This window comes from Eupeodes corollae, chromosome 3 (assembly GCF_945859685.1).
Source record: "Eupeodes corollae chromosome 3, idEupCoro1.1, whole genome shotgun sequence".
Taxonomy (NCBI): domain Eukaryota; kingdom Metazoa; phylum Arthropoda; class Insecta; order Diptera; family Syrphidae; genus Eupeodes; species Eupeodes corollae.
In genome coordinates this window covers 13,287,494-13,305,493 of record NC_079149.1, presented here as the reverse complement: position 1 = coordinate 13,305,493, position 18,000 = coordinate 13,287,494, and the positions used below count along the sequence as shown (strand labels likewise).

Sequence of the window (18,000 nt, the reverse complement as noted above, 5' to 3'; positions counted from 1 at the left end):
AAGTTTATACAAAATTATAATTTTTTAGAAGCGATAAAAACAATTCAAAGTCTTGCAATCAGGTGACGATATGGATGTCATCTTTTTTGTTTTATTTTTGGTTAACTTTTATTTAACAAAACATACATTTGTTTTTAATCAATTTTGTTTAGGTCATGATAGCGATTGGAATTACGGCAGCTGTTTGCTTAGCATTATCTATTTTTGCATTGCAAACAAAATATGATTTCACGATGTGCGGTGGTGTTCTTCTCGTTGCCATGGTAATCTTCTTGATCTTCGGAATTGTTGCTATATTCTTCCCAGGCAAAGTTATGACAATGGTCTACTCTTCATGTGGTGCGCTTCTCTTTTCGGTTTATCTCATTTACGATACTCAACTGATGATGGGTGGCGATCATAAATATTCCATCAGTCCGGAAGAATATATCTTTGCAGCTCTTAATCTTTATTTGGACATCATAAATATCTTCATGTACATTTTGGCCATTGTCGGCTCTCGGGATTAATCATCGAATAATGTATTATAGGAAAAAAAAAAAACATTGAAGAAAACAAAAATATGCAAACGAATTCCTTTTATTTTTTTTATTAATTAATAATAATTTATTGTTTTAGCTTTTTTTTTTTTGTTAATAGATTTTTTTTGTTTGTTAAACAATTTTTTTTGAACTGATTTTCATATATATTTAATAATATTAATCTACAATAAAGTTTTGGAAGGTTTTTGAATTTGTGTAAGAAGAAAAGAATGTAATATTTTATTTTTGTTTCGTTTTGTATTTTTACTTAAACGTGTAAGAATAAAGTTTATATAACATAAAGAAAATATATTGATAAATGTATATGTATTTATATTTAACATTACTTTAATAATAAAACAAAAATTCATATGAAATACAATTTTTTTCGCCCCAATTACTAAAAAATATTCTATACCTAATTGTTTAGTTCCTCTATTTAAAAAAAAAAACTATGAATAAAAGAGTGTTCTACATATTCCATCTCCTATCCCATAATATTATTAAATATTATATTACATTTATGTCTGTTAATAAAGCAATTATATAGAGGTGAGGTATATCAAAAACAAAAATTAGTTTATAGGCACGATAATAATAATAATTTGTTTAAAATGCTAACAACCAAAAGAGGAAACACACAATAATAAGTAACATTGAAAAGAAAGAAACAATAATGTATTTTATGATAACCTGAATCTTAAATACGAATTAAAATTCTTTGGAAATTCAATAATCCAAATTAAGTGAGACTTATATGTTTAAAAAAAAATAATAATAAATACCAAATGAATTTGAAAAAAGGCAAAAAGAAATAATTAAATTGAGTTCATGTGGAGCAGAGGAGTTTTACTGATAGCAATTAGTAACTTTCTCTACTTCTCATGATCTTAAAATAATTTATTTACTCGTATTATTATAACAATAAATTGATACAGAATAATTTTTGAATAGAAATTTATATAAATATTTTATTTTATTGTGTATGTATATTGTAATGTCGATGAAATGTTATAAAATTGTATTTTTGTTTCGTTTTGTTTACTGAAGAAAAAAGAGAAAAACTGTATACATCCCTTAAATAAAAATTCATCTTTATTCAAAAACCAATTACTTATTTGTTTTTCATTAATATATTAAATAATTTATCTTGGGAATAAGCAGATTTACTTCTATTTCTTTATCAAATTTGTGAAAAAATTCTACGACTAATGAATTGGAAAAAACGATGCATTTTAGTCAAAACCAAATAAAGTTCAAATATAGTTTTCATTTTTTAAATAATTAGGAATACAATTTGAAGTTTGATGATTTCTCTCGTTTCAATGCAACTAGTTTAGTTAAATAAACAGCCCATTTCTTGTGTCAATGCCAAGCACTATGACTCACTGGAAACTAACTATAAGGCAGACAATTCTTCAGTAGTCTTGAAGAACTGGTAGACATTCTAGGAAACAGCAAAATAGGACTCTCAATGGCTACAGCAAGAAAGTTGAAATTTTTAAATAATTTCCTAAAACGCTAATGCGATTATCAATTTTGAATATATTTTTGAAAAGCCTATCATGAATGAACATAAATTAACCATTTTGAATTGAAAGCCGTATTGCGAGCGTTAATAGGTCCCAAATTTATTGCTTGCTTATAATGTTTTTTGTTTTTGAGAAAAAATGTTCATTGATGCTGCAGTAGAATGGACAGGTTCAGATGACATAAGGGAGTTGAAAGTAAGGCAAGTTTCTAGTATTTGATTGGCCAGCTGCCAAAAAATTCCCTAACAATTAAGGCAACTATAATGGAAAGTTAGTCAAGAAATATCTCTCTAACTATTAAGTCGAGTCTACTTCTATAAAAATGACTGTTGATCATGTTTTTTCATTCAACTGAAAGCTGAACTCTGATTAATTTTTTTTCTGCACAACTTCATTTAATGCTTTCTTTAAAAGGGTCCCTTTTCAATTGGGAAACGAAATAAGTTATATTTCTTTGCAATACAAAACACAAATCGTGATGGACTTAAAACTTGCCTGACGATTTCTTTGTAGACATTAATGTTTTTGCTAGTTCTTTTTATGAACGTAAAGTAGTGCTTTGCGAAGTAAAGTCCTAGATTTGAAATTGATGACATTTGAAAAACTAATTAGTTGACTTGGTCAAAATGTACGTTCCAGGAATGCAGTTGACTGCAAATGAAGTCCCTTATGTTGTCTGAACCTGAGGCTAATGTATGTTTTTGATTAGTTGAAAGTTCAACAAGTACTGAAAAATTCCTTTTGGAAGACTGTGTTGGTTCGAATTGTAATGAAGCATATGAAGTCATTGCATCGTCTTCGTCGTTATCGTACCAAAACTCCACGGAAGTCATTTAATTAAATTATTTTTTTTAATCCTTACTAACTTAAGGTGGCGCTACAGTCCGGGCGGACCTGGGCCTCAACCAACATGCGTCTCCAGCCAGCTCGGTCCCTAGCTAGTTGTCTCCAGTTTCATACGCCAAGTTGGTTGAGGTCCTCTCCCACCTGGGTGCGCCACCTGAGTCGCGGTCTTCCTCTACTGCGCCTTCCCTCGGGATTGGATTCGAAGACCTTCTGGGCTGGAGCGTTGATGTCCATCCGCTCTGCATGACCTAGCCATCTAAGCCGTTGGACTTTAATTCTGCAAACTAGGTCAGTGTCGCTGTAAAGCCCGTACAGTTCGTCGTTATATCTTCTCCTCCATTCTCCTTCTACGCGTACGGGACCAAAAATCACCCGAAGAATTTTTCTCTCCACTCTCTCATCTTTCCTTGCCAGGGTCCAGGTCTCAGCGCCATAAATGAGAACCGGAATTATGGGTGTCTTATAGATGGTGAAAGGACTTTACTTCTCAATTGCCTTCTAATTTCAGCGCTGGTGTCGTTGTCTGTGTTAATAGCGGTACCTAGGTAGACAAAGTCCTTAATTACCTCAAAGTTATAGCTGTCCATGGTGACGTTTTGTCCAAGACGTCGTCGTTCAGTGTCCTTTTTTGATGATAGCATATACTTGGTCTTGCCTTGGTTGACCACTAAACCCATTTTCTTCGCTTCCGTCGCAATGCTCAAAAACGCTCCACTGACATCACGCTTTGATCTTCCAATTATTTCAATATCATCTGCGTATCCGAGTAATTGGATGGACCTTTGGAAGATTGTGCCTCTAGTGTTGACGGTTGAGTTTTGCACAATTCTTTCCAGAACGATGTTGAAGAAGTCGCATGAAAGTGCATCGCCTTGTCTAAAACCTTTTTTGACATCAAATGCATCGGTAAGATCTTTTCCGACCTTGATAGAGCAGCGTGCATTCTCCATCGTCATTCTTTACAAACGGATAAGTTTGACAGGGATGCCAAAACTAGACATTGCTCGGTAGAGCTCTTCCCTATAGATGCTGTCATACGCGGCTTTAAAATCGATAAAGAGATGGTGGGTATCGATTTGAAGCTCCTGGGTTTTTTCAATATCTGCCGTAGTGTGAATATTTGGTCGATAGTGGACTTTCCTTATGTGAAGCCACACTGATAAGGACCAATCAGGTTGTTGACGAATGGCTTCAGACGTTCACATAATACGGCAGAGAGGATCTTAAACGCAATGTTAAGGAGACTGATGCCTCTGTAGTTGGCGCAGTTTAGAGGGTCTCCTTTCTTATGTATCGGGCACACTATGCTGAGATTCCACTCATCCGGCATGCTTTCTTACGACCATATTTTCGAATGAGTTGTTGCATGCTCCGAACCAAGTCACCACCTGCTGCTTTGAATAGTTCGGCAGCGATGCCGTCAGCTCCAGCAGCGATGCCGTCAGCTCCAGCAGCTTTGTTTGACTTAAGTTTAGATATAGCTATCTTCACTTCGTCAAGGTCGGGTATGCGGAATTGTTGATCTGCGTCGCCGAGGTTGAGTGGTTCTGTCTCCCTTACAGCGGAATTCGGTTCGTCATCGCTGTTATATAATTTGGAGAAATGATCTTTCTATATTCTCAGCATCGACTGCGGTTCTACTACGATGTTCCCTGATCGTCTTTACAGGCTTCGGTTCGTGGCTGGTACCTTGGGAGGGTTTTTTACCTTTTGGTAAAATTTACGAACCTCATTCCTGTTGTGACATCCCTCTATCTCCTAGATCGCGCGCTTCCATTCTCTATTTTTTCCATCTAAGAAGCCGGTGTTCATCTCTCCTCTTCTGCTCGTATTGCTCGCGAGCAGCTCTTTTCCTTTTGTTCAGCGCCGTTTTGTATGCCTCTTGTTTCGCTGCGTGCGCTTGCCGGCATTCTTCCATTCGTCCATGTTTTAAACTATTCAATTTAAATTTGGTTTAAATTTAAATTTTTTACTTTTGTTTGAAATATTAAACGTCAAAAAATGTGCTCATTCACAGCTTTCAATTTCATTCACAATCGAAAATGATCAAGTCAATTGAGTTACACAATTCTAAAATAATTGATAAATTTGTTCAATGTTCAATTTGTTTATCATTGACAACTGCCATAAGGGTGTATATTTTATTTTCAGGGAAGTTTAATACTTCGGGCTATCACAATGGATCTACATACATTGATCTAAGTATGACGATAACGTCCCAATCGGCAACATATTTACTTGACTTAACCTAAACTGCTAAAATAATACATTTATATTATTACGACTGCAAATTAGGGCAGTGTACCTATACCTTCATAAATTCCAGGTGTTTAGACTTTTTTGGCTCTTTTGGCTCTTTTGGCGTTTTTGGCTTTTTTGTTTACCTATTCGTTTTATAAATTATGAACCTGTTTTAAAATACGAGATTGGAATTTGAACGGCTTTTAAAAATGTCTAAACTTTTCTTTCAAAATGAGGGATACTTTTACGAATTCCAAACAAAAAACTATTTCCGAATACGTTTCTAGAAAACAATACAATTTTGCATTACGAACGGAATTGGTGATACTTATTTTCGGGATTCTTTAAAGCGTCCGCTAACAATGCAATTTGTGATGGGTCCCAATTTTTGAAAGACAATACTCAACACAATACTTAAACCAAGAGAAGAAAAGGACTTTTTAATAATATTCTTGAAATTTAGAAATTCCAAATGTTTATGAAAACGAAATTGTGTTTGAACTTCGCGCAAAAATTTTAGATACAAATAAAAAATGCCTGGAAATCTTGGTATTGGATTTATAAATTACGGCTAGCTTCTTGTTTGTTAATTGATGAAATTAATGCCAGTCGAAAGAGGATATCGTGTTCACTAATCCGGCCACTTATTGTCATTTAAAAGCTTGTCAGGAGGTTATCATTTTCTTAATTAAAAAATAAGGTTCAAATGACAAAGCTTTAAATATAAAAAAAACATTTTTAACATAAAATTTAGCATTTTGAAACTAGGTAACAATTTTTTTTAAATTTCCATCTTGTCTTGTTACTTCTTATATACATTTGACACACACTTTTACACTTTCCAATTTACCTTTAGAAAATCAGGAAGTGAAGAAATATAAAATCAGTCTTATTTAGCATATTTGATAATACATACAATTTTTTACAAACGGCTTATGTCCAAGTCCATAAAAAAATCATAGATGCACCAAAAGCTATCTGGAATGACAACAAAATAAATACAATTCAAATCAATCGAAAGTCAAAGTTTTTAATGTTGGAACAAACAAATCTTTCTATGCTATCTTAAAACGTTGTTGTTTTTTAAATGTACAACTTTTGATTGAAAGCGAAACTCAAATGAGCTCTTGTACATATTTCTTAGAGATTCCCGTCTCATATTTGTATCCTCTGAAATCCAGTACATATTTTATCTTTATGACTACTCACCATTTCTTAATTTTTCGCAAAGATCTCTCGTAGTCTTCTAAATTAACACCCATAGTGCTGAGATGATCATTCTTCCTTTTTTTGCTTGCAACTTAAATTTTATCTTATCAAAACGTTGATGTAATTCGATATTTCATACTCTACTTATAACGTGAAGAATTAATTTGTTACGTTGACTTTTTGTTTGTGTGATGATTTTAATCCATGACATATTCAATTACTTATTGAAGATTAGCGAGGCAAAGACAAAAGTCTTTATTGTTAGTAGGTGTTTGTTTGTTTGTGTGTTTGCTTGCTTTTTTAGGTATCGAGAACAAATTAAAAAGTTTTCATCAAAAGCTTTGTTTGCTTTATGTTATCTACTTTAGTCTCAATAACAAAAGAGAATTAAGATTTCGGTCTACCTAATGGCCACAAATCAGGGTTGGGAAATAATGATTACTTTCCATAATTAATTTCAATTATAAGCAATTGGTAGCTGACTTTTTTGAACTTCCCATAGGAAGTTATTGTAATGGGCCCGATTTGTCAAATTGAAAATTTTGACATTTTTCGACGTTTCAAGGTCCCTAGAGTCGAAATAAAAGATTTTTAGAAAGATGTCTGTGCGTTCGCGACGTTTTTTCGTCGTTCATAGCTCAAGAACTAGAAGAGATATCGATTTCAAATAAATTTTGTTATACAGATAATATGGCAGAAAGATGCAGAAAGGGCTCTCAAGAAAATTGCGTGGGTGGTTTTTTTTTACCATACCAGTCTTAAAAAAAGGTGAAAATTTCGGTTAACCCTAAATATCTTACGAACCAAAAACGCTAGAGACTTGAATTAAATTTCATATAATATATTGTAACGTGATTTCAAAGAAGTATATTTTTTTTGAAAAAAATCCATTTAACGGTTTTTTTTATAAATCAAAAAACTAAACAAAAAAAATTTGTCACCTCCAAAATTTTACGACTAAAATATGATTACATCTCTAAGACAATTTTGTGCAACGAAGAATAATATTTTTGATGTCTGATAAAATTTTGAGAAAATCGAATTGACAGTTTTTTTATTCAAAATTAAAATCTAAAAAAAGCATTACTCAAAGTTGGTAAAAATTGAATATCGACTCAAATATCTTTTCAAAAACTTGAAATTTAAGCTTCAAACTTATTTTATCTTATAAGAAATATTGTTTTCAACATTCTGAAAAATGTTGAGAAAAATCGAATTGACAGTTTTTTTAACAAAAAAATAAAAACCTTAAAAAAAATTTTTAAAAGTTGGTAAAAATTAATTTTTGACTTAAATATCTTTTCAAAAATTTGAGATATTGGCTTTAATTTACTTTTATCTTTCAAAAAATATTCTTGTCAACATTCAGTAAAATTTTGAAAAAAATCGAATTGACAGTTTTTGTACAAAAAATTAAAAACCCAAAACAAAATTAACAAAAGTTGGTAAAAATTGATTTTCGACTCAAATATCTTTTCAAAAATTTGAGATATTGACTTTAATTTACTTTTATCTTTCAAAAAATATTTTTGTCAACATTTAGTAAAAGTTAGAAAAAAATCGAATTGACAGTTTTTTTACAAAAATTAAAATTCTAAAAAAATAATACTAAAACTTGGTAAAAATTTACTTTCGACTCAAATAGCTTTCAAAAAGTAAGAATATTGGCTTCAAACTTATTTTATTTCACAGAAAATATTGTTTTCGATATATATTCGATATTTGTTATATAAAAATCCAATTCTCTAGATCTATGATTTTTAGAGAGATTATTGTGCGAACAAAGGGAATATCTCAAGAATCACCACTAATATCGATGTTGTTTTATAGGCAATATTATTATATTAGAAAAAAAGTACTAAATAATTTTGGACTCAAACATCTTGCGTACAATGAAAGATATTGACTTCAAAGTTATTTCATCTTGTACAAAACATCATTGATAGCATTTTGTAAAATTTCTTAAAAAGGTTTTTTTTTGGTTTGTTCTTATCTGGATATCCTTTAACAGGTTCACTGTGGCGCATACGTTACTTTTTGGGGGAGTTTTGTTTGCATATAAATAATTATATATTTTAAGTTTCTATTCATAAAACGTAATTTCCTTTTTATGAATAAACCAATAAACGCACTCAAGCACAACAATGCACTTAAAATGTTTTTATCATCAATTTATTATCTCTTGTTGCGGTTCTGAATACCACATTTCGCAATGTGTAAGTTTTCCAAATAACTCAAATATCCTCTACCCATTATCTAGTAGAGCATCGGAATCTAAATAGCAACAAATTCTTTTTGTATACAAACATATCTGAATTGTATATACATTATAAATAGTAACAAAGATTAACGCTAAACGTTTCAACATCGCCCACATCAAATTATAACAACATGAATCTTCACAGCGCAAAGAGCGGCAGAAATGATGTTGACATATTGATGCTAATGTTTTAACATAAACAAGAAATTTTATTTATTTCAATTTTTTTCCTAAAACATGGTCTTATGAATCAACAGCTTTCAAATCTCGTCATCATTTTCGGTCTAATCTTAAATCGGAATTACAATCTTCTTCAAACTTTTGATATGCATATGCAACATTCAAACTTGATGAAAATGTATAACAACATTTCAAACAAATATAAGCTTTAAAATCTAATACTCAGTTAGTATATTCGGTCTCGGTAATTCTGTTTATCAGTTTGATAGAAACTTTCATATTCTACAGTCCCTACTTAAACCCGTGGTTAATCAAATAATTAAACCTCTGCTAGCATCAAAATTTTCAAAATCGAAAAACATCATAAGCTCCTAATGGAAAAGGAAAACTTATATCCTGAAATGTCAACTTATGAACATTTGCAAAATGCGCCTCCAAACTACAATCAAACTTATCCCGAAATGATGCCATCATCAGCAGGTGTTCCACCATCAGGAGCCATGATGCAAAACATCCCAATTCAGGGACAACAGCCTCAATTACAACCCATTACAATTCAAAGCAAGAGTTCTTTTCATATATTTTGAAAGGTTCAAACAACTAATAATCCACTTTGCAGATATTCCACCAATTCCACCACTTGGACCACATCCTTGTCTCGTTTCATGTCCAAGCTGCTATCAAAAGAAGATGACCATTGTACGCCCGGAAGCTGCCACAAAAACTCATCTATTTGCAGCTGTTTTATGTCTGGTTGGGTAAGTTGTTTTAAAAAAAAAATAAAGACAGAAAGACCGACTTATCCTTTTTTCCATCAACAGGTTGTGTTGCTGTGTTTGCGTTCCTTATTTTGTTGATAGCTGCAAAAATGCCAACCATTATTGCAGCAATTGCGGTGCATTCTTAGGAACTTACAACAAGTAAATTGCCATGCTGCGTGACAAGGAGCAGAAAAGGATGTTGAGAGTTTTTGTGTGTTTTTTTTTCAAAAGTTAACCATGACCTTAAGTGAAAATTGTAACGTGACGGAAAATTGTGAGTAGGTTCAACATGTTTTATAACAAAAAATCAATTTTCAAGATCATGCACTAAGAGACATGAAATTTTGTACATTTTTCTAAAGATTGGCATATTTTACAATGATTCTGATTCTAAAAAATAAATCTTATTTCGATTATTTTAAAACCTAAAAAAACATGGTTTTTGTTTATAAAAGAACGAAAAAATCAATAAATCGTGTTGATTGTGGGTTTTTTTTTGTTTAAGTGAGATAACCTTTCGACCCTTAACAAACAAGATTATTAATTAAGCATAAAATCATGATTTTGTGTAAAATGTATTTAATTGGATGGTTTCATTTAGATTAAGATATTTTGCTACACTATATTTATCCGTTGTATAGTTGTTTGTTGAGTCATAAAAGTTCCCCGCAAGTAATTTTAGTTTTTATTATTTATTATTTAACTTAATTGCTTAAAAATAACTGTCAGCTCTTATATTTAATTGTAGAGTTTATTGCGTTTGTTTTTTCCACCGCAAGTCAGCAACAGGAAGTTGATAAAAATATTCCTCAAAAATTCGAGTTTCGGTATTTTAGGTACCTACATACATTGTTTTATCAAATTTTTGTTTAAACAATTTTTGGAGAAAAGATAATACTGCTATGATCTTAATATATATAAAAGAATGATGGAAAATTCTTGAATGTACAGGGTTATCTATTTTGCAGCTTCAAAAGTAAACGTTGACATTATGTGTGAACATGGTCGAATTTAGGGGAGGGCAACCGGGCCCTACACAAACGGGGGCCCCTACAATGGACCCTTCGGAAGATGTTTGTTTCAAATCCAACTAATAAACACTAGTAAACATCTTTTCATTTGATATGTATTTTTTGTTTGCTCTTTTAACTTTGCCTACAGCCTACAGTACTTTATACATACTTACTTACTTAAGGTGGCGCTACAGTCCTGTGTGAACTAGAGCCTCACCCAACAAACTTCTCCATCTAGATCGGTCCCTAGCTAGATCTCTTCAGTTTCGCGCTCCAAGTTGGGTGAGGTCACCTTCCATTTGTGCGCGCCACCTGATCCGCGGTCTTCCTCTACTGCGCTGTCCTGTGGGTGCGGATTCGAAGACTTTCCGGGCCGGAGCATTGGTTTCCATGCGCTCTACGTGACCCAGCCATCTTAGTCGGTGGACTTTTACTCTTCTGGCTAAGTCTACGTCGCTGTACAGCCCGTACAGCTCGTCGTTCCATCTTCTCCTCCACTCCCCTTCGATGCATACGGGATTGTAGATCACACGAAGAACTTTTCTCTCGAAGCGACCCAAGGTGCTTTCATCCGCTTTTGTCATGGTCCATGCTTCTGCACCGTATAGCAGGACGGGGATGATAAGGGTCTTATATAGCAACACTTTGGTCCCTCGAGAGAGGACTTTACCACTCAATTGCTTTCTTAGTCCAAAGAAACAGCGGTTAGCAAGAGTTATTCTGCGTTTGATCTCAGCGCTGGTGTTGTTTTCTGCGTTTACAGCGGAGCCTAGGTAGACGAAGTCCTTGACTACCTCAAAATTACGTCTGTCGATTGTGACGTTTTGACCAAGACGTCGGTGTTGTATGTCCTTTCTAGACGACAGCATGTACTTTGTTTTGCCCTCATTAACCGTTAAACCCATTTTTGCCGCCTCTGCCTCAATACTCACAAAAACCCCATTGACATCACGCTGAGTTCTTCCGATTATGTCAATGTCATCAGCATATGCCAGTAATTGGACAGACTTTTGAAAGATAGTGCCTTTAGTGTTGACGTGTGAGCTCTGCACTATTCTTTCAAGCACGATGTTAAAAAAATCGCATGACAGCGCATCACCTTGTCTAAAACCTTTTTTGACATCGAAAGGTTCTGTTAAGTTGTTCCCAACCTTTATGGAGCAGCGTGAATTCTCCATGGTCATCCTGCACAAATGGACGATTTTGGCAGACATGGCTCTATGCAACTCGTTCCTGTAGTAACTGTCATATGCGGAATTGAAATCGATGAAAAGATGGTGGGTGTCGATTTGGTGCTCTTGAGTTTTTTCCAGGATCTGCCGTAATGTGAATATTTGATCAACTGTGACTTTCCTGGTCTAAAACCACACTATCAGGTTGTTGACGATGGGCTTTAGACGTTCACATATTATGGCAGAGAAGATTTTGTAAGCAATGTTAAGTAGACTTATTCTTCTATAGTTGGTGCAGTTTAGAGGGTCTCCTTTTTTCAGGATCGTACAAACAATACTGAGGTTCCATTCATCGGGTATGCTTTCTTCCGACCATATCTTACAGATAATTTGGTGCATGCTCCTAACCAACGTATCTCCAGCTGCTTTAAAGAGCTCGGCATTCAAGCCATCTGCTCCAGCGGCTTTATTAGACTTCAACTTAGATATGGCAATCTTTACTTCGTCTAAGTCGGGAGGACGGGATTGTTGGCTTTCGTCGTCTATATCGAATGGGTCATCCTGCCTGACAGCGGGATTCAGTTCTTCGTCGCCGTTATACAGTCTGCAGAAGTGGTCCTTCCATATCCTCACCATTGACTGCGGTTCCACTTTATACATACAAGATTATTTAATTATATTGATCTTAAATAACAAAAATCATTGACCTATATTTGTTCACTCCAATCAGGCAATCAGTGAAATATCAAAATCTCAAATGGTCCTGATAAGAAGCACTTCCAATTCGCTACCCTTCTTAAGGGAGAACACAAATCACTTAATGGCTGAGTAGAGTTGTATTTGGCCGTAACCTCATAGGTTGGGTATTCAATTCCGTGTCTCGGATATTTTTTATTTATAGATATATTTACATATAAACTAATTGTTGTATATGAAGAATCGGTGTTCTTCAATTTAATAATTTGTCCATAGGCTGTTCAATTCTTTGATTTCGTGCAGAATTTGTACACGTTTTTCACAGTCAGTACAGAGTGGCACCAAATTCTGATTGAGAAAATATCGGAGAAGAAAAGCGGCCAGTTTTAAGCCTTGAAAGAGCTGTCGAGCTTAAGCTACGAAAGCTTTAGTCAACCAATGATTCTTGAATCGGCAATGCATGCACTAGAATTATTGAAATCATTCGTGGAATCCAAACGAAATGATTTTGATAAATACGAGGAATCAGCCAAAAAAATATCCCATACTGAAGAATATGTACTCACGCACCCGCACCAGAACGAGAAATGTGAGGTTGATTCCGCCTTTATCCCAGTCATGTTTTTGCGCGTTTCAAAAATATTCCTGCTGATTTTCCTTATGGGATCAATTTAGATCTGCATATAACCGATCACAATATGACACTTAGAATGTTTAAAATACAGCAAACTTAGAATAGACTACAATGTTCAAAACCCGGTCTCCAAAATAAACTACCAAAGCTTAAATAACAAATTGCTTTTTGAGAACTGGGAGTGTGTTTTGTCTGAAAATGATGCATCCAAAGCATATGACCTATTTCTACAAATTTTAACTGACCACATAAATTTATCTAGTGCTACAATTACTCAAAAGAAATCGGGAAAAAGTCTGCGTCAAACATCAATCCAACTCAAATTTAAAAGTACGGTACAAGAGACTGTGTAAAAATATAAATAAAGAAATAAAAGACGCTAAACATAATTACTATCGTTCAAAAATAAGCTCAGCGAAAGGTAACGTGAAAAAAGAATGGCAAGTAATAAATAGTATTTTAAACCGTAACAGTTCGAATAATATAAGTTCTATTGTGCTAAGTAATGGTAATGAAAAGATTTCAAATCCCATAGAAGTCGCGAACGAATTTAGTAAGTATTTTGAGTCGGTCGGACAGAATCCTTTCTCCCAGAGTTCTAACGTCGTGAGTAACTTTTCTGAAAATCAAATTTCGCAAACCAATAGTTTCTTCTTTGATCCAATTACGGGACTTGATGTTTTAAAAACTATTAATTCTCAAAATTTAATTTATCAAATATAGTTCTAAAACGAATCGGATTGAACATAGTTGATATACTTTCATATATTTTCAACCTAAGCATTAATACAGGTATATTTCCAGATGAACTTAATGTTGGTATAGTTATTCCCCTTTTCAAGAAAGGAAACAAAGAAGATAAATCTAACTATAAACCAATTTCCTTGCAGTCTTCAATTTCCAAGGTTTTCGAAAAACTTATTAAAACTAGAATGCTTGCTTATCTTAATAGAATCAATTTTTTTAGTCCGATGCAATTCGGTTTTAGAACTGGACGATCTACGGAAGATGCTCTTCTAGATTTTTTTTGTATTCTGCAAAGTGGTTTAGATCGTAAATATCACTGTACTGGACTTTTCGTGGACATAACTAAGGCATTTGATATGGTTAACCATAAAATCTTGCTAGACAAGCTTGATATGGCTGGCTTTCGTGGGTTTACCTTAAAATGGTTTGAGTCCTATCTTAAAAATAGAATGCAGTTAGTGAAAATTCAAAACTGCTTCAGTGACCCTAAAACTAGTCACTTAGGAGTCCCTCAAGGTTCAGTACTCGGTCCAGTTTTATTTCTAATATACATAAATTCTCTTTTTTCGCTTCCAATAATTGGTAGAATCAAAGCCTTTGCAGATGACCTAGGAATTGCTTACTGTTCAGCTAGTCCCTTAAATCAAATATGTGAAATAAATCATGATGTTCATCTGCTTAGATGCTGGTTTGCGAAACATGAGCTTATAGTCAGCAATAAAACTAAACTTATGTATTTTAGTCTTACTCGTAAAATATCGCCTGATATTCCTATAGTTTTTCATTCACATGAATGTGCTAATTATCAACTTTGCAATAAAAACTGTTTTACAATTGAAATTGTAGAAGACTTCAAATACCTAGGTATTACTTTTGACCAAAATTTAAATTGGACCAAACACATATCGCTTTTAAAGAACTATCTGTTTTCAGCTAATCGGAATTTTTATAATTTGAGGAAACACTGCTTCTTGGAAATGTTGAAGATGGTCTACTATGGAATTTTCCATTCAAAATTAGAATATGGCATTTGTTGCTGGGGTGGAGCATATGTGAATCATCTTAATCAGATAACTGTATTACAGAAATCTGCGATTCGAAATGTTTGCAAAACGCATCGACTAGCTAACTCAATGCATTTATTTAGATACCAGCAAGTCCTACCTGTTCGTCATTTGTTTTATTTTAAAGTCCTCAAAGTGTTTTTTAAAAGGTCAGGTTATCTGAAAAGTCCGATTTCGGACCTTAGAAATCTTCGCAGCAACTCTGCTTACTTGGTCAATATTCCCTTTTTTCACACCACTAGTTATAGAAACTCTTACCCAATTATTTCATGTAAACTGTTTAATACACTACCGGTTAACATTCGCAATATAAGAAATATGAACGTCTTTTTGAAAAAAATAAAAATATGGCTTCTTGATTTGGATCATCATGCTATCGAAATGCTAATTCAATTTGCAGTTTAACTAACCTTGTCTCTGAATTGTTTCTTTAATTCTGTTTATTTTTGTATTGAATTCTGTTGATGAATAATAATGTATAATAATAATGTTTAATAATTATTTTTAATTGTAATATCCTTTAATTGTACGCCCCACACAAACAATGTATTAATTAGATGTGCCATTTACACTATTTTTTTTTCTTAAATAAATTATGGCACTAACTATTCTTATTTATATATAAGTTATTAAGGATTACCATGTAGTTTTTTTTGTTAATAAGAATAAAAAAATTTGAAATTGAAATTGAATTGAATTATTGACAAGCTATCCGTTTCTCTTACTGAAAGATTGCATGCTTATGAAGCTGTACGTTCGATTCCTGAATCACATGGATAAGATGAATGCTGAAAATTTGCACGTTGCAACAGAGGCATTGTTGAAAGTGTATCCGGATGATTTAGAGCCTAGTCTTGGTAATGAGTTTGTTCAATTGGTGTCTTTGATTGACTCATACAAAAAGGAAAGGGACTATGGAACAGATCAATCGCCGGAACTATTTTAGTACCAAATTCTCGAAAGTCAAAATTTCAGAGCTACATTCCCAAACATCAAAATTGCATTGAGAATGTATTTAGTTTTGATGGCTAATTTTCAAAAATAGGCTTCGAACCACTATGGGACAAAACTGCTATCGAAGCTTTCTCTCCTGAGTATTGAAAGCGATTTACTCCGAGAACTGGATTACAACGAAATCATCAACGAGTTTTTGCCGAAAAAAGCTCGAAAGGTTCCGTTCATTAACCCTAAAATATAATTTTAGATAATTATTTTTCCGTTTGTATTTATACGTGTTTGTGCAATAAATTATTCATTGAAAAACTTGAGTGAAAAAAATGGTTTACTTTATTTTGAAAATAATTTGGGGCGAGGAGGCCTCCGCTTCTTTACTGCCCCGATGCCTCTGGACCTCTAAATCCAGCCCTGTTTATGAAACACTACACCATTTCAATGACCACCACGCAAATTTTCGGAACCATCGATTCTTTTGAGGTAATTTTCTACCACTCCTTGGTACATATTGGACAGTATCCCAGCCATAACATGTGGAACTGTCCTGTTGCAACCACGTATTCTCCAAGTCGTAATCTTCAATAGCAGGCAAAAAACGTCGATTATATATTATAATATGACCATAAGTCGTTCTAACGTCGTTTTCAAAGAAGTATAAGGTCCAATCTTACCTCCGGACCAAAGAGCGGACCAAATAGTAACTTTTTGTGGATGAAATGGCCTCTCTTCAATTACTTGATTAAATTCCAAAACCCCAAATAGGACAATTTTATTTATTAACATAATATGCACCGAGTAAGAAATGTGAAAATCGCCTACCGCCACGCCTGTTGTTCAAGCACAGATTCGACGTATGTACAACGTTGTGAATGGTCAACTGGCTTCAGTTGTTGTATGCGTTGGACTTTATATGGATGTAGGTGTAGATCCAAATGCAAAATACGCCATAATGCCCAATAATAAGGTCCTAATTCCTTAGAACGACAAAGAATCGACACATTCGGATATTCGGCAACACTTTACTCACAGCAGCGATATTTTCAGTGTTACTAGTGAAACGGGGATTCACAGGCCTTACAATATCTGTAACCAATCCAGCCTCTTCAAATTTATTCACAATTTTGCCAATTGCTTGCGTAGTTGGACGATTTTATTAAATTAAACGATTAAACCATAATCTCCTCTTAAAGCACGATATGTGGCTGTCGCAGAATCACCATTTTTGTAGAAGGTTTTAACAATTTTTATGCTTGTGTGTGCGAAGCTAAGCGATCCATTTTCCTGCTTTAAACTGAAACAAAAAATTGGTTTAACAACTTATTTTGACCGATATCGAATTCCAGCCCTACACTTTTGAAACCCAAAAATGGATAGCCCGTTATACTTAGTTAATTATGTTTTAAAACGTTCATTACTTTGTCCTTGGTATGTTAATGTTTGTTGATTTCTTTGCAGTGAAAACGTCTAAGAGTTTTTTAAATAATCTGTCAATTTTGAAGAAACTTCTAGCGACGCAATCAAATTTTAAGATAATTCTTCCTCTATGCATATTTTCTTAAAGAAATTCCCTACTTACTCACAGTCCTCAATAAAGATTACATTTTGAGAAAAATGAACAGTGTAATAGTGTGAAAAAAAACCCCACTTGAAATTTGTTGAATATTATAAATTTGTTATGTTAAGATTTGTTTAAAATTTTGATTGGAAAATATATTTAAGAAATAATTCCTATTCAAATGTGGATGAAGAGGGTTTTTTAAGAGCTTAAGAGCAGTAGCTTTAAATAGTAACAAAACGCGGAAATATTGTTGACAGATAACATAAGGAACTTGATTTGTAGTCATTTGATTTTTTTTAACGTAAATCTTCACCAATTCAATTTTCCAAGTGTCATAAATTTAAAACTCAAACCTTTGCTTCACTAAACCTTTAACTTCAATTCATCGTTCGAAAACTAACAACAACATTACTGTGCACAAAACAATAATCAAAAGAGCCACAAGTCCATCACGATTTCTACACAAAACAAAACATAAAACTATACAAAAATAAATAAATTACCAAGAAATAAAGTTCAGCTTAAAGTTGAATGAAGAATGATGTATTTTTTAGTTCTATTGATTTATAAAAAAACCGTTATATTGATTTTTTTTTCAAAAAATATATGTGT

At 33.3% G+C, this 18,000-nt stretch overlaps 3 protein-coding genes across 7 annotated transcripts in view; 2 read left to right on the top strand and 1 right to left on the bottom strand.

The window, feature by feature from the left end:
* The window catches only part of LOC129949547 (protein lifeguard 1), a 33,334-nt gene extending 31,703 nt beyond the window's left edge, over positions 1-1,631 (top strand). For all 5 annotated transcript variants that reach the window (XM_056061069.1, XM_056061070.1, XM_056061072.1 and 2 more), the window contains one exon: positions 153-1,631. In XM_056061069.1, the coding sequence (XP_055917044.1) occupies positions 153-509 (357 nt within the window). In that variant the 3' untranslated portion in view covers positions 510-1,631. The remainder of the gene's footprint in view (positions 1-152) is intronic.
* LOC129949546 (aspartate--tRNA ligase, cytoplasmic) overlaps positions 1-18,000 on the bottom strand; it is a 121,238-nt gene that overhangs the window by 39,454 nt on the left and 63,784 nt on the right. The window lies entirely within an intron of this gene.
* On the top strand, positions 9,033-10,226 carry LOC129949550 (lipopolysaccharide-induced tumor necrosis factor-alpha factor homolog). Its single transcript, XM_056061075.1, has 3 exons — positions 9,033-9,350; positions 9,409-9,547; positions 9,611-10,226. The coding sequence occupies exons 1-3, from the start codon at positions 9,164-9,166 to the stop codon at positions 9,711-9,713; spliced, it is 429 nt and encodes a 142-aa protein (XP_055917050.1). The 5' UTR covers positions 9,033-9,163; the 3' UTR covers positions 9,714-10,226.